Source organism: Pseudomyrmex gracilis, unplaced genomic scaffold, assembly GCF_002006095.1.
Source record: "Pseudomyrmex gracilis isolate BER0280 unplaced genomic scaffold, ASM200609v1 scaffold_19, whole genome shotgun sequence".
NCBI classification, from domain to species: domain Eukaryota; kingdom Metazoa; phylum Arthropoda; class Insecta; order Hymenoptera; family Formicidae; genus Pseudomyrmex; species Pseudomyrmex gracilis.
Genome location: NW_018020603.1, coordinates 798,415 through 819,485, shown reverse-complemented (window position 1 = coordinate 819,485; position 21,071 = coordinate 798,415). Strand labels below are relative to the sequence as shown.

The following is a 21,071-nucleotide window of genomic DNA, read 5'->3' as shown; positions in this document are numbered from 1 at the left end:
GCAGTATTGCTTTTACAATGTTAATAGATGGTTACCAATACACAATCTTACTTAATTTGTATTTGATACAAGATCAGCACATATTGAATGGAATTACATGAAAGTCGTCGACAGTTAATTACCGTGAAAATTTTACATATTTTATTTATACAAACATTAGGCATGCTTTTGTATTAATAAACTATGTAATAAAATATATATATATAACAGTTTATAAATAAATTACGTTTATAATTATTTACTTCTACACCTGATAATGTATTTGACGGTGATTTCTTATATTAATAAGTAAAACAGCTCGTGAAAACTTCAACAATAGGTAGTGTATAAAAATGTAGTTTTATTGAAACAAACAAATCAGACGTTTCGATCCATGAGTCGGCTCGAATCACTTATTCGACTGAATAAGTGATTCGACTGAATAAAAATAAAAAAATAAATTCTGAATATACGATAATTTTTTCTTATTATTAGTTAGTTTCTACAGCCTGTTAATTTTGATACAGAAAGAATTTGTAAGAATATTAGATAAAAGAAAAACAAATCTTATTGAAAAAAATAAACTTACATTCTCGTTGTTAAATTGATAAAAATATAACGTTGGTGAAAGTCGATGTTGCGAATAGAAACATTGTCGACAAAAAACACTGTTGATGAAATGTTTATGTTGGTAAAATGCGTGTCGGCGAAAACACTGTCGGCAAAATACATGTCGCAATGAATTGCATGTAACCCCCATTAAATAAGAGAAAGAGAAAGAAAGGACATTAAGAATAATATTTTTATTCGGCGTATAAATATCAATCTTTCATCAGTTTTATAATTGCTTTTTACATTTAACAGCAATTTAGACAATAATAATTAATAAAAAAAAAAAAAAAACAATATACCTGAGATATACATGCGTAGTTTAATAAACTATGTCCTTTCAAAACAATGTCCGAGAGCGATGTAATTAATTCATTCTTCTAATCCGTTATGTAACGAGTTCCGGACTCGATAGGATTAAACCAGGATTAATCGTCGTTCGTAACCGCAACGGCTTTTATTAGCTGTTGTAGTTACATGACGCTTTGCACGTGCACACCGTATCAATCTTTATTCATGGCTTCTGCAAATTTACGTGTAACTTTCCGTAACACATTTAATACGCGTTCCCGGCGAGGATTTGTTTTTACGGGTCAAGTGAACATATTATTAGGTCAAGAACTCCGATACAAGTATGTGAATTTATCATCCGCTACGTACATTATCTTGATGGAACTCGACACTATTAACTTCGATTTTGTTCTCAATAAACATTCATTTTATTTCTACTTGTAATTTCTCATTTATTACGTTTTAATTCGCATCCTTGTTACGTCCGGACGATAATCCGCGTTGGATGAATAAGTTTATTGTAATCAATCACGTAACATTTCGAAAGAGTTCGACAAGAAATTAACACAATATTATTATTATACAGCGTGTAAATGGAGGTGATCACGATGCTACGAACACACGACAATTTTCTTCTGAATTTATGTGTCTAAATTCATTTGTAAGAAAATATATCAGACACATCCCTCCGAGCGTTATTTCGGCCGTTGATTGAAGCGCGTTTATTGCTTTCTGTATATCGCGTGCTATTCTGCGGGAACAGGATCAGACCGAAATCATCGACAGCGTGTAATTACCGGTCTTCATTATCTGTTACAGATCATAATACGCCGTGCGTTACCTGTGCAACCGCTACCGCTCATCGCTCCCGCGCATCGTAATCGCCTCGTCTGCGTTCAGATAACACCGGTGAACCCGTGCGCGAGCTCAGGTGCGCCAGCACGTGCCAAATCGCATTTCAAATTTGCGGCAGGGATACAACTTGAAGGATAATTCGATGCACGTTATCCGACCGGATGTTGCGATCGGAGTGTCTATATCGGCGAGATGAGACCGGACGAACGGGAACATACGGACTTCCGAATTGGGACGAGTAAAGTTTTCGGTCGATCGAACTGACCAGGAGCGTCCCTTCTCCCGGTGTTCTTTTGAAAGCAAAACGGCGACGTTCATCCTCCTACGTGAGAACACCCCCCTGAAAAACAACGACCTCGATTCGGTGCTGTACGTTTCAGCACCCCGTCCCGCCGGCGCGCAATCGATATATCCGGCAGATAGATGGGGAACGCTTCCGGGAAAAACGGACGCCCGATCCTATGCATATGTATAGGGCACTCGTCGTAACGCTATCAGAGTCAAGGTCGAATCGGCCGTCCAGAACCGATATCTGAAATCACGGACGGATGCGGTCGGAAATAGCGCGCTCGATATCTTTCTCGTGTTAGACGCCAGTTTGGAGAGAAGCGAGCGTGTATTATTGTCTCTCTCTCTCTGATTGTGTGTCCGGCGGAGTTGAGATCGGATTTTCTTCGTGCGTCTCTCGCTCTGTTATCGGCATCGTTGGAAACCTGAGACGGGTGTGCGATATAACGCGGATAATCCGGACATTATGTAGACAGACGTTGTGTTTCTAGGAGTTTCTCTACGACAGACAGAAGGAGATATCGGAAGATTTTATAAGACCGATACACGAGCACGTGCAAATGCTTGTTGTTCCGAGACATAAAACTTGATAGTCGACTGGTGCGTCAACTTGAATTGCGAACAGATCGCAGAAGAGAAACGTTGCTAAGGATGAAAATATTCAAGTTAAGATTGAGTTTGCGAGATTATATAAGAGAATCGTGAATTTTCTCTCTATTGTAAATTCGTGGTTCGACAAAGTAAAAGATGATTGCACAGTCGTAAAAGATTTCCACTGTGATGATCATTGAATTGTAAATTCCAAATTAAGAACTCGAGAACACATTTGAATACTGCTATCTGTTCTGGCTTTATATTGGCCTCCGTTGGATGTTGGTTTTTTTCCTAATTGAACTTGAACGCGAACGCTATAGAAAAAAAAACAGTCCCGAGGTTATTCCAATATTGCCGCGGCGAGAGTCTACCGCTAGTTACTCGCAAAAACTCGCGAACGTCACACGCGTGCGAATATCGGCGCAACTGTTGCTGCCATAAATCAGGCCAATGTTTCGGGATCTTCGCGTGCGCGCGCGAGGCGCGCTAACGCGACTTTAAATTGGGGACTAAAAAGCCGTGGTATGATGCGAGATCTTTCTTGCGACGTGACAAAATGTGGAAGCATGAAAGCGGGTCGCGCGCGATAATCATTTTGACAGTAAGCCAGTTTAGTCGTTCAGCGCGAAGAAACATTTCATTCAGGAAGATACAAGACGTGTAAAACCAACCGCCGTCATCATGTAGAGAAGAAAAGCAAATTCAGAAGATCCGAAGAAGAATTCAGAACTTCGGCGCCGACGTGCGTAGTAGCTTTGCAGGTACGTGACTTACTTTTACACTTGCGATATGAAATTTATCCGAAAACACGTGCGCTTTTGTTACTTTTATAACCGAGAATATATATATATAGAGTATTTTCTGAGACAACAACGTTGTCCTTCGCACAACATACTTGGATCTTGACGCTGATCACTTTTTGTGTGTGATTGTCTCGCCTCCGTCATATGCGAAATTGCATTTAAACATTTTTTTTGTACTGTTTCTTTTATTGAATTGACCTTTGTATCTTGAAATTGAAGAGTCATTTTATCAATTTTCTCTGACAGCTGAGCAAAACAAAGAAATTTGATTAGACGCACGCGACGTTGCCACATTGCCGTTCAGCTCAATATGGAATTAGTTGCGTCTATCCGAATAAGTAAGTTTGTTCATGTGTTGATGTGCGGACAATCACTACTAAAAATTTATCGCATCGGCGAAAGGAAATAAATTGTTTATGAATTTTTTGAGCATAATAAAAATTAGGTATTTCTTATTTATTTCTACGCTAATAAAGTGCTGATAAAATAGAGTCTGAAATAGTTTGTACGACATGTAAGTCGAGTTTTGAGAGAGTACTTTTCTATAGCGTAGGATTAGAATTTGAATGGTACTGTCGCGCGATAAATATCCCAATGAGTCATAAATATCTTAATGGGTCGTAAAAATCATCGCACATAAACCACCGTAGATGTAACATAAGACATACCGTAAGAATTGTGTGACCAATTGCAATCGTTTAAATTCGAAAATGGCAACCTTACAATTTCAAAATTCTTAATGTGATTCTTAATGTGAATTGGCTATTCTGTGTCTTATGTTACGACTATGTCAATGTGTGAAAGCTTTACATATACGAACAACGTAATTCTCTCGGATTTGTTCGATTGTTAACGAACCGCCGCTCAAACCAATAGACACACCCGATATATTTGCTCGTTAAAACAATTATAGTTTCCTTTGGACCAAAATATACAATGCGCATATATATGTATATATACATAGTATTGATATAGCTATTGGCCATTATTGTTTTAGCAACGTAGGTATCAATAAGAGCCAGTTACATGAAACTGTACAATACTTGACCTGATTTTGCAATTCGCAATGTACGACGCCACTGGAATCGGCAAACTTTGTTTGTTCTTTGACAACATTTAGTAGTAATATTCTGATTCTTTTCTGGGTAAAGAAATAACGCACAAAAAAAAAGACAAGGCAAGATCCTGTGGAGTTAAAAATTACGAATTAAATAAACATAATAACATAGCAGAAACGAGAGATGGAAAAAAAATTACGCGATAAAGAAGAACGGTAACGAGAAAGCAGATAAATTTTTTATGTTGCGTTTTTATTTTCTAAGACGTTCGTTACCTCTCGCGCTTGTCGTTTCTGTCTCTTTTACGAGCAAATTGGTTACACGAAGCTCGAAACGAGAAAATTACGGATTACATTAAATAAATTGTGACGCAATGATTTATTTTCAAATGTCAGACAGCTCACGACAGCTTTATCGACTCTACAGTTCTTACACTCGCTAATTTACCTCGAGCTACATGATCCTGGCCGGATTCGTCACCTGTTGATTTCATTCTTTCTCCGCATTTGACGTGATTTGGGCCGGAATTCGACGTGTCTCAACATCTCTCGCCGACTTTCGTAATTTTGCGTTTGACGGGATTCAAATGACGATTGAATGAGTACAATCGTTGCTTCGGGCGAACTTTATCGGTTCGCACAACAACGATCGAAATTACTGAAACGAATAAGACACACAGCGATTTTCAAATAGTGATACTTCTGAGTAATTTACATTATATTGGAATTAGATTGAGAAAGCTTATATTTGGTCTATTGAATCGAATGCGATCAATAAGAAGTGACTGCGTTAAATTTCAGATGAAGTGTTCGCATAACACAATTAGGTCACATAGACACGTAATTTAATTTCACTGACAAGCGAATATTGAGCAAAACGGAAAAGGTATAAAGTAACAGAGAACGAAACAATAATGGAACATTCCGATCGCGAGCGTAGCCTTTAGCTAATACAATATTAAGAATCTTCCATTACAACTTAACAAACAAACTTTTGTTTCGTAATTGGAAAATCGATTTTGTCGCTTACATATATGATGATGAATACGATCCCCCGTGTAATATTATTGCATTATAAATTAATGAATAATATATTGAATTCCATAAAGCTCAGAAAGATGTGTGTGTGTGTGTGTGTGTAGCAACCGCGCGATATTGAAAAAATTAGACTACTTCACTTTATAATTTTTTTATAATACCGTGATCTGTTTTATAAAATTTAAGTAGCTGACAAAAACCGGTGCATTTTAATTATTTATGATTTCTTTTAAAATCGCATTTTTTATCTCGTATTATGTTAGCATAAAATATTCAAAGCGTGTTGTTTTGACCATAAAATTTCAAAGAATCGCGCGCTATTTTTATTCAAAACTCGTTTGACATTTCTTCTACACTGTTTTTCGATTTTTCTTTTTATTTTTTAAATTCTTTTCTGTCGACGTCACGCACGTTTTTGATTTGAAATGTCGAATCACGATTATCTCATATTTTTTCCGCGCGAGCTCTTTCGACGAAAATTGTTACGAGTATCCATCGGGGACCGATTGAGCTCGTTCTTCGGTAGAACAACTTACGAAAGTTGTTCGAGCTTTCGTAAACACGAAAATCATCCACTGGAAACGGCCTTGCGGGCGTTAGAGCGAATTTCCACCGGTTAATTTGCACGTTACCGGCATTGGCACTTATATCAGCTGCTAACAAGGGATGAAAAGAGAGAGAGAGAGAGGCGAACGCGTGTCCGAAGCATCGGCAATTTTCTCCAATCACAATGCCGGAGTGCTTGGACGACTGATAACTCGGAGCATTACGTGTTCCCCGAGTAATTACATCACGAACAATTTTACTCGTCGATAACAAGCTCGCAGTCGATCGCGTCGATGTCCGCGCAAATTGAGACTAACGTCCGACACGTCTGCAACAATTGCGTTAGAAAGTCTCGTCTTTGCGCTTAGACAACATGAAACGCGAAGCGTTTTAGCGAAGTATGCGCGCGTTACTATGTATTTCAATTGTGTTCTCGCGAGAAACACGAGAAGATTACGTGTACAATTGAGTTCAATTATTTTTTTTCTATATAATAGATTTTATGTTTAATTTATTTATTTATTGTTTTCTTTTATAATTTATTTATTTTTAATTGATCACTACTTAGATAACTAACTCTGTTTTTGTCTATTGTGTGTTGATGTGTGCAACTTATCATCTATTTTGAATAAGATCCATTTTTTTTATTGCCGAGTGTTTATCGTGAATCTTAAATTTTGATGATCAATGCAATCAATTTGAAATGTTTTTACACTCGGTTATTTACTGAAGAAAAATCCAATCCAAAAATCGAAGTGATTATACTTTGTAATAAAATCATATCTTCATACACGAACATTTTGTATATCGGCTCGTATTGGCTCTTCACTTTGTTATTTTAAAATTGAATTATTCGTAAAGTAATCGAAAGAAACCTCACAAGCGGCTCGAAAATTAAGATATTCATAAGTATCTTTAAACAGACGTAATTTAACTCGTCGCGCGGAATCAGAGGCTACGCGTTGAATCTCTCTTGTAGCTCGAGATAAAATTCTCGATTCAGTCGTGTCAGAAAATGAGACTTGCATATGAGAGAGGGAGAGAGAAAGAGAGAAGTCTTAAGGATGCTTGTGTCTCTCTAAAGAAACAAGTCACAGTCGAGAGAGAATGACACTTCTCTCTCTTATCGGAAAAATCTATATCTTACTTATTTCCGTTGTCACGCGTTTCCCCGTCGCCTCGTGAATTCCCCATCGATATCCGGCCCCGAGAGAACTGACTTTAATAATCCGTCTGTGATAGATAAAATATATGAAGAGCTTTTCTTCTCTCTCTCTCTCTCTGTCTCTCTCTCGCTCTTTCTTTTTCTTCAATCCGGCATAGCAATTATCAAAGCAATTATCATATTGCAATATGAAATATTCATTACTGACATTTGCGGAGAGAAAGAGAGGAAAAACCGACGTAGAACATTTTATTTCTTCATTTAATTCCTTTTTTTTCGTTTATGTTTTTAATTTATTCAAATTGTAAAGCTCTTTGCGTGTGTCCCGCACAGCAGCGTGCTCTTTGAGTGTATGACTGAAAGCAGCAGCGGAAGGGCGAGCTATTTCAGGAATGTTTTCAATCGATGAAACGCGATTCTTTTACCCCTTCGAGTCTTTTTCCTGAAAATCCGGGGAAGCAAGAGAGAAATATGGGCGAACTCACTTTTGCACAGTAATAACAGCGTTTGCGTTGGGAAACGTGAGCGTCGAATCGCGAGCGAATCTGCTTTCGCAAAGCGCATTGACATTTATACGTTGAGATACTACATATATATAGAGCGTCAATTCATCATTTGCGATAATCTCATGCGAAATCGAGACCCACCGGCGGCGATCAAATAACCTCGCGTCGAACCCCCGGAAACTAATCTGATAAACATCATAAGTTCACACACGTTCATGCCTCTATTCGCTTCTAAAAGAGCGCAGGCGATATCCGATTATCTGTCGTCAAAGAACGACTCGTCTGTGTGTGCAAATAGCGTTAGAATAGTTTTTGTTAATACAGTAACACTATAAAATAGACAAAAAACCGCGTGCTACGTAGTTTTGATCGCGCGCAGCAACGCGCTGTGAAAAAAACTGTATGCAGTTAGTATGAAGTTTTTTTGAAGTTTTTTGTGTAACGCGATAACGCGTGTTTTTCGTCGGAGAGAGCGCGCGTCTCTCTGTTGTTGTTCTTCGCGCGCGCGTTTCGAAAAAGGTTTGATTAAAGCCGACAGATTGATAGAAGAGTGAATAGGAGACGAGGAGAAAATTTGATTTTTTTTTTTTTGATTGCTCTCTCCTAATAGTTAAAAATGATTGAAAAACAATAAACAAACGTAACTGCACGGTAAAAAAAATTTTGTTATTCCATGGCTAGCTTAAAGAAAAATTTACAAAACTACTACTGAATTTTTTGTATCACTAACAAAATGTTTTGCGAACAACAAATTTAATTGTCTTGGTCGTGTATGATAACTAATCTTCTTGCTATTTTAACTAAAATTGTTCTCCGTGTGAAGATAAAAACCTGAAAAAAACATATATATTATACGTAGCTTTACATTTGTTTACTCACTACATTATCATGTAAGCATGTAATAAATCTACATAAAAAAATCCATATGTTTCGCGAGGTGCGCGTTTTGGAGCCGAATGTATCGCATCTATTGTTGCCTTTTTTCCGCGTTGCCAATTGGTTGGTTGGTTGATCGAGTCGAATCGAATCGGTAAGATCGAGAGAGTAAATAATGAAAAGCGATTTTGAGACAGTTCGTCGTATATGTAGAGAAAATTAAAAACGTAACTAAAGTCACGTGACAAGAAAGAGTAGAAAAACAACACGTGAAAATAACGTGACTGTAATTTATATTATATATAACATTAAATAATACATATTATACATAAATTTATTATATATTTATAATATTATACTTTATATTGTATTATATGTATTATATATATACTACAGTAATGTCACTGACCTCCGCCGCGCGACTTTGGCGGAGTCACTGACTTCGGCCGCGCGGCCTTGGCGGGGTCATTGACCTCGGTCGAGCGGCCTTGGCGGGGTCACTGACCTCGGCCGCGCGGCCTTGGTGAGGGGATTACTGACCGCGGGCGCGCGACCTTGGCGGGATCACTGACTTTGGTTACGTGATTACGATATATATATATGTGTGTGTGTGTGTGTGTGTGTGTGTGTGTGTGTGTTATATAGATATAGAATATTATATGTAATATATATAATATTCTTTTTTTCACTTTTTTCTCTGCACGTGACTTTAGTCACATGATTTTTTTTCAGTGTTTTATGATTTCAGCGTTTTATTGTTGTTATTAACAAACTCATTGTCAGTTTAGTTAATTCAACGAGAGAGAGAAAATGAGAGAAAGAGAGAAAGAAATAGATAAGTAGCGCAACTATATCACAGATATGTAAAATAATTACTACAAGGTTGGTAAAAAAGTTTAGCGGGTATTTTGCGATGTGTGAGTGTAGAAGAGTAGTAAAAGATGAAGTACGTACTTTTTATATTTTTTATTTAGTTAGCTGTCTTGTATATCCCATCTCAGTTTGGAATATACGGAAGTTTTAACGTGTGGGGTATGTGCCTCATAATACAGCGCTTGTGTCTGCACGGACATGCTACACTTTTGTCCAGCGAACTTATCTTAACACTCTCGCGCATTTTTGTCACTCTCTCTCACTCTCTCTTGCCTATTGTTCATTAATAATACATAATGTTGATGTGTCTAATTTTAATGTTGATACATAAGTAAATACTGGGAGATGTTATTAGAAAAAAAAAAGTATTTTAGTTTAGGATTGTTTTACGAGTTATACATCCCCTCTATACATGACTATATAATCCACCTCTCTGAGAAATATGACACGAGTTTTTTTAAGTTTTCTTTTAAATTACAAAGAATAAAGATTTTGCATTTGTAATTTTTTTATAGCAAATATATTTTAAGATTTGTATATTGCGGAAATAACATTTTTTCGTTCGGAACTACACCGATTGCCTGTTGCATGTCGAAGCTTCAGAAGTTTGTAACTTTGTTTGCAATTTTTCGCATTAGTATTCATCTCGTCGCTAGGCCGCGACCTTTCCACAAGTAAGAAAGAGAGAAAGAGAGAGAGAGAAAGGAAGAGAAAAAGAAAGAAAAAAGAGAATGAACTATAGTATGAATCACGCGACTTGGTAGAAAATCTCGTCTCGCCGCTGGATTCGGCTTGTGTGCGTTGCGTTTCAAAAAGCTAATTACGCCTCGAAGCTTCTTGTTCTTTGCGGCATTAAAGGAAAGGAAAACACGGTCGCGCGTTTCATCACGTATTTCCGCGGCGAACAAAGAGTGTCCCGATTTCATTGACTCGGGTATCTGCCTTCAAGTCACACCCCCACGCATTTTCCCATGCAACCACACAACACAGAAGATTCTCTCGCTTCGACATCTACGCGAATTCAAATCTGATCTCGGAGAATGGAAAGCGTGAGCACAAACACGAAATTAGCATCGATCACATCAACTACGTGAATTTTAATGATTTAATTAAAACTAAAAGTCAATTATTATTCAAAGTAGCGGGAATATAATGTTCTCAAAGCGATAAGCTCAAGCAAACGAAGAGATTCGAGTAGAGTATGTTATCTCCTCCGCTGATTACGACCTTCTCATTTTCACACATTGTGTTTTCGAGGATAGCAGTAACTACTCCCGCTCGTACGTTGTTTGTTCTCGTTCGTTTTAAGTAAACGTATTTAACGGCTAAGACAATCAATATTCTCGGTGAACTTTATACTTTTTTAACTTATATAACTTTGACTACATGTATTTATTTAACTAATTTTTGGTGTTAATTATATAATTTTTTATACATAGTTTTCGACGTGTAGCATTGACGAGAATGAATTTTAATTATAAACTAAAACTTTTTGTACGTATATATAACACACAGTTAAACATATATTTTTACTTTCAGAGACGTTATCATATACTTTATCATTTTGTTTGTGTAGACTGATAGTGATCAAAAAAAGTAAAGAGTACAGTGTTTCACTAAATAAATATATCCAATAATGTATTCTCAATTTTCGTACAACAGTGGTCTTATACTTTACACGTTCTCTTCATTTACTTAAGTTTATCAGTTATTATTATTATTATTAGTAGTTTTACTTCGATTATATTTTATTTTTATACATTAAGTTATTTTTTTGTTATACATTTTTATATTAATTTATTTTTGATGTGTTTTTCCACAGAGAAACTGGATGAGAATTGTGACTTTGCTTATAATATTTTTCACTTGTACATATTTCGCAGAGAGAAGGAGAGACTAAAGGACAGGGAAAGTGGTAGTCTCACCGGTTTTCCCGTACCGCGGTGGTAGCGACGTGTTCGGCAGGGTCCAGGGGCCCATGGCCGGGAATTGTTTTCGCCAGTTCTGGTGGTGGCTGCTCCCGATCGCGATCCTATCCGGGTGCCTTTTCCCCTCAACCGTAGTCGGTCGTCTCTCGTGCACGTCCACCTATTCCACGGAGGTAACGAGCGCCGAACGACCACTCGACGACACAGACGTGGTGGTCTTTCTAGGCGAGGGATGCGACGGAGAGATCAACGTCACCGCGATACAAGATCGTTTGGAGCGCGAAGTGGATCTGGACGACGATCTTTCGATCAGCGTGATGCCGACCGACCGTGAGTACAAGACGTGCTGTCTGTCTGTCTTATTTCGATCGACACTACTCGCGCTATACTCCGCAGCACAACTGCTTCGCAAAACATTCACACCGCGGATATTAGAAAAGTACGCAAAACTTGTGGATAAAATGAAGTAGCAGGACAGATGCGCGCGAGCCACAGATTGTACGTGTGTTTTTTGTTGAATATAAAAAGACCCCAACCAAAGTTTTTATATTCATTAAAAAAAAACACACACAACTTGTGGTTTGGCTCGCATCTGTCTTAATACCTTATGTTCTTATGAGCTCGTCCAATTTTTTTTTGTTGTGGATAAAAAGTTATATTAACCTTTAACTACCTCTCCGCGCACATTATGCAAATAATGTAAATGTTTTTATGCAAATTATGCAAATATTTTTCGCGTGGCACAAGCGACGTTAATTACATCAGACCAAAAGAAAAAACAATTTTTTAAATTTCATTTCAGTTAAAACTCTTATCAAAATTTGGAATACTTCGCGGATGTAGTTGTATAAGATTTGACTGGTGTAGTTGAAAGTTAATTATTGAAATAAGATATATATAATACGTGTGTATATACATATAAATACGTATTTTATATATAATATATATATATATAAATAATATATATAAATACATATATAATTTATATTTATTTATATAATGTGTAAAATTTATATATCTGCGTGTATAAAATGTACTTATATGTATATAAAAAAAACTTCATACATGTACATAAAAAATTTCTCGAAATAATTAATTATAGTCACGCGGTATGTATATCAGGTACGTGTTAAAGTAAATTTTGCTGCAACATTTACTCCACAGATTATAACGGTGTTACCTTTATACCCATAATATAGAAGCGAGGTTGGTAATATAACCTATTCGCACGCTTCCCCCGTTATGTATAACGACATCAAGCGGTCCTAAATTTACACGCGCGTGAATCACGCGATGTCCGATAATCCAATTACGTATTCAAATCGAAACTCGGCTGGCTGTGCGTTTGGTATAAGTGCCGGTCCGGTAAACCGCCATCTCTCTCGGGAGAATGACGTTCACCCACATATCGTATGTTGCGCGCGAACAAAATTGAAATGCTTCTCTTTTCTCGTAACCGATACCGGGGAGTATATGTGCTATACCGAGCGACATAAAATTGATACGCGAGCTCAAGAATGGCGCGGTCGGTTTCACGTCGCAAACCCTCGATCTTTCGTTCGCGCTATCGCGGTGTATACGAGGTGTTGTGTTGCTGCCCGTATATTTAGAAAGCTACAGCATCTTCGTGATATTGTTTGCGCGTCGTGTACGCGCGCATTATATCGCGTATATACACAATCATCGTGGACCTTCCATGCTCGAGATAGGTCACGCACAATGCATGACGAATATACTCGCCAGAGACGAGAGCCGGATTAGCCTCGATGTTGTTAAGTGTAACATCGACTGTAACGAGCGAAGTGCGAGGCGATGCGCATAACGCGCTACGCCTCTCTCTCTCCGTCATTATCCTGGATGTAGAAGGGTTGGCGGAGCTTATCGGGATCGATAGCTAAGAGCTCATTGAAAATTGCGCCGTTAAATCAATATACGTCACGGCGACACTCTCTTTCTCTCGCGCATTACGGTGAAGCAAGTCCCCGCGCGCGTCAAGTGAAAGAAAATCGAGAGATCGGAGAAGGGGGAAAGGGTATTAAAGAAGAGAGGTAATTCTCCAAAGTCTTCGTTCGTCGTGAGGAAACTAACGGTCCGATTAATTAATTCCCAGTGACGTGCGAGACGGAAACCGATGGCCTCGGTGCGCTGATCCATGTTCTCGGTGAGAGCAACGCGAAGGCGGTGATTGCCACTCTCGACAGCTCGATCTGCGAGGTGGCCGCTAAGCTCGCGCACCTTGGGAATAAGCCGTTGCTCACTTGGACCTGTCCATTGGTAAGTGCTGTCGCCCCGTTTGTAATGGGTTTCCACATTTCCGCACGGTTATTCGAGCTGTTGAACGACGCTTAATTGGCTATTAAGTTACGCGGCGGTCTCTCTCCGGGGTATATCTTGGGAAATAAAAAGATCCTGTGAAAGTATTTAATACAAAACACCGAAGCTGTTTTATTACTCTTTCTTTGGAAAAGAAAACTCGGGACCAAAAAAGAACTTTGTGTACCGGAGTAATTAAGGATTACGTTCCTTAAAACGTATCTTTATTCTCGACTTTTTTTTCACCAAACAATTTTTTTCTTTTTGTGCATTTATTTTAAATAAATACTGCTGTTTGTCTATGTAAATTGCTTTATATCGTATATAGTTAAAAAAGGTAGTTTGTTTTTATTTTTATTGCATACACTGACGCAACCGTTCTATTTTTTATCCGCGGACACTACATTTTCACGATTTGTTTTTTTACATGCAAAATACGCGAGATATTGTTTTTCGAATTGTTTCTGTCACATCTTGATCGAGTGATCAAGTCGTTTGCGGTATTAAACAAAATTATCACATTCTCGCGTGTGCGAAATAATTGGACTTAAAAAAAAAAAGCACCAAATTAAAGAGAATCTCGCGATAAATTCCAAAGTTTTTTAAAGCGCGACGCGCTTTTATTTTCCAAAAGAAAAAGAACGAGATAGTTCTCTACAAACAAAATCCGACGTCTGCAAACTAAAACAACATTTTTGTCTTAATTTTTAAGACGTAGTAAAATTAAAAAGAAATCGATCGGTTCAGCTATTGGTTTAGCGAAACATGAAAATCTTGTACCTATTCTCATTTTTTCGTGAAATGACATATTTTTTTCACGCGTGCGCGCGCAACTTGCGTCGTGAAGTTAGACGTGAGGCGATATTTGATAATAAATGCTGAAATATAATGAAAATATCTCTGTGTAAATAATTCTATTTATCTATCACGAGAATATAAATACTGAGAATATAAATCTGTGTAAATAATTCTATTTGTCTATCACGAGAAATTGCGGAAATGCTATAAATTCTATCTTCGCTTCCGCGCGATTGACTTTGTTGAAAGAGCCAATTTTAATTCCGAGCTTCAAACCTGTTCGAATAAATGTTTATATTCAGTTTTCTAATTAGTGCGCGCGCAATTACGGGAAATTTCTGCTTATGTAAACGGCAAGTGGCACACGCGAAATATATTTTTTCTTGTGTTAGCGCGTACATGTGAGACCAATAATACAGAGCTCCTCGCCAAATTCTCTTTACCCGAATTCTTTCAACCGTGAACTTTGTCACCAATAAAGCACAATTCGCTCGAGCGAAACAAATCGTCGTCCGTGAAAGCTCGTCTTTATGTACTGGCAGATATCTCACACGTTTCCCCAAGGCGACAGTTATGTCATCGCGTTCGACAGACACTTTCGGATATATTTCTCCTACACACGGACTTGAAGGTTTACGTGTCATTCATATCAGTTTTATATTTTGCTTTAAAAACAAAAAAATCTTTTATTTTGCCAACATTTTTTGTTTGTCAAAGTGCAACATAACAACAGTGTAATCGTTGTTTTTCTCGCAAACATTAAAAGAATATTTTCGCAGTGATTATTTCGTGTTTTATATTTTATTGCGAGGAATATAAATAAAAATTTTCCGCATACTACAAATAGAACGCAAAACTGTACACAAAACTATGCGTTGCTCTCTTCCTGCAAAGTAAAAATACATACGCAAGCTAAAAACAGTTGATTTATAAAATTTGTAAATATTTTTTCCTACAAAAAACTACGCAAGCGACGTTCTACGCATGGCATCGAGTAATTTCAAGTAGATATTATGTTAAAAAAATCGACTAAAAATATAACTTCTCAAATGTCACCTCATTAAAATTTGAGAAGATCGCAAATATCGATAACTTATGTTCCAGAGAGATTTGAAGGAGCGGGATTTGTCATCGATCATCAGACTTTCTCCGTCATTACCGTCGATGGCTAGCGCCGTGGCGGAAATATTCTTGCATTTGCAGTGGAAGACTGCGGCCATTATCGGTACAGGTAAATCTCTTTCACTGTCAAGATCAACTCAAAATATCGCACAAAATTGCTACAAAATGAAACTCGTTATCGAACAAAAAATGCTAGCAAGAGCAACAATAAATTATACTGAATTTTTAAATAATTAATAATTGCAATTTGTAACTTGCAAGATTGCTATTTTTTAATTTAAACTACACAGGCATTTACTGGTTATTTAAGTTTATCATTTTAAAATAATTTCTTATAATTACGCACACACACATACATTTTTAGTTATTTTTTTATTTCTTCAATTTGGTTGGCTTCATCTTATTAATATGTATTGATTATGTTATTAGTGCTAGAATTAATTGTATTTAATTGTGTACTTTATTTATATAATTAATTTTCACCAGTAGGTTTAGATTTTTACTTGATTTATTTGAGAACACATTCCGCGAAAAAATAATACGACAACCTAAAATATGGATAGTTTGTTTTTTTTCCCTCTCTCTCTCTTTCATAAAAAAATATTATAAAATGCAGATTAAATGATAAATATATGTCTCGCGTATATTTGTGCCGCACGGAAAATGAAACACGGTTGATTAAACTTTCCTGCTTTTATTAATTCACGACTTCAAGAAAGAGAGAATTAACGTGTATTTTGTGCATGTTAGCTCTGTCAAACGTGCGGTGTGCATGCAAAAAAGCTCACCTATTTTCAACGGTTTGCGAGAAGAAAATTACATATGGCTTCTCGCTTTTGACACATGATAAATGTAATCCTATCTTTCACCGAATCGAGGACGGTAAGAAATTAAAGCGCGGAAGTATATCAAAAGCGAGGAACAAAATAATAATAAATCGAGAGCTGATCGCCACGGGGGGGGGTTCATTGAAATATACGCGCGCGCGCGAGTTGAATTTTAAATGGTTCGTTGCTGACGTTTTTTCTGATTTGACGTTGCAGATCGCGAACCTTGGTCCAGCCTGGATCGCGCCGTGATTGGCACATTCCGACGGATCGGCGTTGTCCTGCGACACCACCTGATTCTGCCCCATCGCGCCACTTTCGAGCAAATCCGCAGAATACTCAAATCCGTGCACAACGTCTCTCGTCGAGGTAAGCTGCACAGTTGGATATCCCATTATACAGAAACTCGCGAGCATTATCAGTCCACTTGCAGTCCCGGACTGCGCGCGCAGTATGACGGAAGTATCTCTTCGTCGAAGTAAACTACCGAAACTATCGAACTCGAAAATTAAATTATTAAATTGCGCAAACTCGCATCCTTTTCTTCGAATAAGATAGCGCGTAGTGAAACGCGTTGCGCAACCTTTTCGTCTCTTCGTCTGAGCTTCCAAATGCGATCGAAGACGTTTGCGAAGTTTCTATACGTGTGTCTCGCGATTTTGATAGCGACGTCATCCGCGCCTTGGAACTATTCTACGAAACGCTTTAACCGTTTAATTGCATTTTGTTGCGTCATTGTGATTTTACGTGTGCGATGTTCCGAAATGTCTGACGTTGAGTTACTTCGGTCGAAAGTTTATTGCCTCAACGATACAAGACAGTTGGAGAATTCTGTTCGCGCTGTTTACAACTCTCCGGTTCGAGATTTAAGTGCGGAGAATTAAGAGAATGTCGAAACACATTCGTCTGCAATTTCGACCGAACGCATGATTACAGTTACGCGAGATGTTTCTTCATTGCTTTCGGATTCAAAAACGTTTTCGCGGAAAGAGAAAAGATGAGAGAAATCTGATCCGACAAATGAATCTATCGAGAATTTAATTTCTCTGAACTCTTGTAGTTACCATCTCTGTAATTGATTTAAAACCAGATTTAACAAGATTGACCGAATCAGCCTTCCAGATAGAATAAACACATTGAGACCGTCAGAATTTAATTTGAAAGCTTTTAATGTAAATGTAAGAATGTTTCTGAACTTTTACAGAAAATTATCACCTCTGTAATTGTATTTGATCTGAAGACTGTTAAGATTTAACAAGACTGACCAAATCAGTTCCACATAGAATAAATACAATGAGAAACGATCGGAATGTAATTTGAAGACCTATGATAGAAATAAGACGCAAAATAAATATTTGTTCGGCGTAACATCTTTTCGCGCACGTTTGTTCCCGTTTTCTCTGACAACATTCGGTTGATTAATTGTCACTTGTGTCGCGACAACGATACACCTATTTGATCCAATTTCGCGGAGTTCGGCTGTCACTCTTTTCCTCTTGAGATATCGAGTTTCGAACGAAAATAAGAATAAAACAAAATTCTCGCTGCACGAAAAGCGCAGAGAAATTCCGATAGATATTTCGCACAATGGGCGTTTCGTTTGTAAGAGAGCTGAAGTTAACGACGTCTTCTGGAATCTCTTCGTAGCGCGATAAAAAACCGTGTCAGACGCTCGCCCGGTCGTAAACCAGGTTTAACAGCGACGAAGCACACCTGCACAGCCGTCTGCAAGCTCTCTCTCTCCAAAAGAGAGAGAAAGAGAGTGATAAAAAAGAAAGAAAAAAAACCCTCAACGGCGAAAGCTTATGAGCCGCTCGAGGATCGTTACGCGGCTGTGAATTGAAACTTTGCTGAAATTTTATATCAGAGAGCCTCTCGCGATTGTGCGTCTCAGAATCTCCGCGAAAGTGGCCGACTTAGTTAGCGACAATTTACGGCGTCCCGTAGCGCGCTCGTGAATGCAAATGAATCGGATGCGACGCGTCGCGGCCCTTTCCGCAGGAAACGTGTCCGAGACCGACTGTATATTTCAGAGTGTGAGATACGAATGTGTAATCAGAGAACTGGTTTTAATTAATTTCTCAGTCTTGTGAATAGACGGCCGACCGCTTCGCGTTTCGCTGCGGCAAGCACGAAACTGCGACCTGCCGACGCAGGAAGTCGCATGTTTCGCGGTTAGATCGCGTCGCCCTCGTAAATTCGAATCCTTTGCGGTTCAAATTGTTTTTCTCATATTTTCAATAATATGATACAAATTCATTTTAATTAATAATTCGAGTTCACACTCGACGTTGAGATTGATGCAACGACATGTGAGTCAGACTCGGCGTTGGACCCCCCGCGCAGAAAGTTAAAGAACACAAACCCCCCCGCGGTCCGAAAAATGACCTGTCACGCGTGAAGAAGCTCGACCGTGCAGATTTATTGCGTCAAGAATTTATTTCGTTACACACACTCCTGTATAGTTTGTGATATAAAAAATTCAGAAGCACGATCGCATTTTACAAAGAGAGGAAGCGTCCCGTATTTTTAGTTAATATTATATATTGAATATAAGCCCTCGGCGCGCGCGCGCGCAGCTTTGCCAGCGGTATTTTACCGTATACGATATTTCAATTACAATCCCGGACTTTTTATCGTATCTATGAAAAGAGATGTAGGACTATAACGTTTAATTGCCACTCGACAGGTCATTCCACGCTCGTTAGTCGATATATCATTTTCCGCAATTTACCCTTCTTTTCTGTGTGCGCGAGCTCGTTTTCTCTCCCTTTTCTCCGCGCTTCTTTTCATCTCTGTATATAAACGCACGCGCTCACACACACACACACACGTACACATAGGCGCGCGCACGAAGCAAAGAGTGTATCGTATATTATACCTAGGGGCTAATACGGTTTTATGGTGAGTGTCGCAAAAAAATTTGTCTCTGTAGTTCGAGGATTTTTATTACCGTCGCTGGTTCGCCGCGAGTATCGACCGAACGGGATTTGGTTCATTCGAATACGTTACATGGAAAAACAGTAATTTTTTCGAAAGAGATTTCGAAGTAAACTTTGTTTTGTTTTATCCAATTAAAGAAATGAATACGCGTATCGAACCGAACGCGCACGTTTTGTGATCGTATAGTGCACGCAGCATCCATTGCAGCATTTAATCCCTTAATGCCAGGATTTTCGCCTAGGCACGGAAAAACAAACTTACTAGTAAATTAAGTTTTGTTCATTAACACATAATGTGGAGTTGTATTTGACTAGTTCATTTCACAAGTAAAATCGCGAATAAGAAATATAGAAAGTTATTTATACATAGACATCAAAAGTAAGCGAGAAACAAGTAAAAGATTCCAAACGAATAAGCGCAAAAATGCAAATTTTACTATTTATATCGGAGTGTTGTAACTCAATAAAAAAAAAAGTAAACCAAAATTACAAATCACCATGTTCTCTAAAACTTGTTCTATTGAGGAATCTTGGAAACACACAAACTCTCCGACGCGCAATCGTAATTTATCGAAGAAAAAGAATTTTAAATAACAACTGCAAATAAAACAAACAAACAAACAATCCAATTGCGCTGTAAAAAATTGTCTGAGATCTTTTCTGTTTGATTTCTTTTTTATTTTTGTGAATATTTTCTTTGTATCGCGTGTATACGCAGTCTCGATTCTTTCTTTTGCCAGCCACGGTGCTTTGTCTGCCGCTGCTGGACGAGATGACGAGTCGGGTTCTGATCGAGCTGAACGTCGTGTGGCAAATGCACACCAAAAACTCGGCCATTCTGATGATCCACACGGGAGACATCGATCCTTTCCTACCGCAAGACGACTCGTCGCCCAATCCGCTTCTCGCCGACCCGCCGTCATCGACCTCGGTTCGCTCCGTGATCACACAACAGTCTTCCAATTTTTCTACCTCGAACGAGACACGCGCCCGTTCGAACGCGACTCTGGAAAGCGAGGCGAAGACAACGCCGACGCCGAGGGCGCAGTTGCCCCGAAGATTCATCCCGCCCAGAAACCTCAATAGCATCATGATGGAAAATCTGTTCGCGGTTGTGCCACTCGATCAAAGGTGGGTATAATCTATTAATAACGTTACTCCTCTCTCGCGCGAAGAAGATACTTCATCAATGCAGATACGGCGGAAACACACAACTTCGGCTTCGTCATAAATTAATTACGTTTCTCAACTTAATTAATAGCAATAGCGCAGGTAAGCCACTCAGAAATGTGTCGCAGCTGAACACAAGTTGCAACGGCGCATCGTGAATAATAATTCGCAGTCAAGTCAGCAAATTAATTAACGTCCGACGTTACGTAATTAATCACGTGTCCTTCGTCTTGAACACTTTGTAGCTTGTTTTCCTCGCCGTCTACTCCGGCGAGAGAAAGAGAGAGAAAAAGAGAGAAGGAATGTAACTACTTTCTTTATTACGAGAAGATTGATAACACAGCAGACATTTCGTGTTATCCGGAAAAATTTTACGGTCTTCTGAAGTCTCCTCGAGATTCTTGCGAAAAAAAAAAAAAAAAAAAACGTTGCCCATCAAAAGTTGTACCAAACTCTAAATTTGAAAAAATTGGGAAACGTAAGGCGAGGCA

The 21,071-nt window shown here is 38.4% G+C and overlaps 1 protein-coding gene across 3 annotated transcripts in view; it reads left to right on the top strand.

Moving 5' to 3' along the window:
• The window catches only part of LOC109851673 (retinal guanylyl cyclase 2), a 49,812-nt gene that overhangs the window by 13,189 nt on the left and 15,552 nt on the right, over positions 1–21,071 (top strand). For all 3 annotated transcript variants that reach the window (XM_020421972.1, XM_020421974.1, XM_020421975.1), the window contains exons 2-7: positions 1,699–3,377; positions 11,364–11,738; positions 13,519–13,682; positions 15,624–15,750; positions 16,685–16,837; positions 20,151–20,541. In XM_020421972.1, the coding sequence (XP_020277561.1) occupies positions 11,459–11,738; positions 13,519–13,682; positions 15,624–15,750; positions 16,685–16,837; positions 20,151–20,541 (1,115 nt within the window). In that variant the 5' untranslated portion in view covers positions 1,699–3,377; positions 11,364–11,458. The remainder of the gene's footprint in view (positions 1–1,698; positions 3,378–11,363; positions 11,739–13,518; positions 13,683–15,623; positions 15,751–16,684; positions 16,838–20,150; positions 20,542–21,071) is intronic.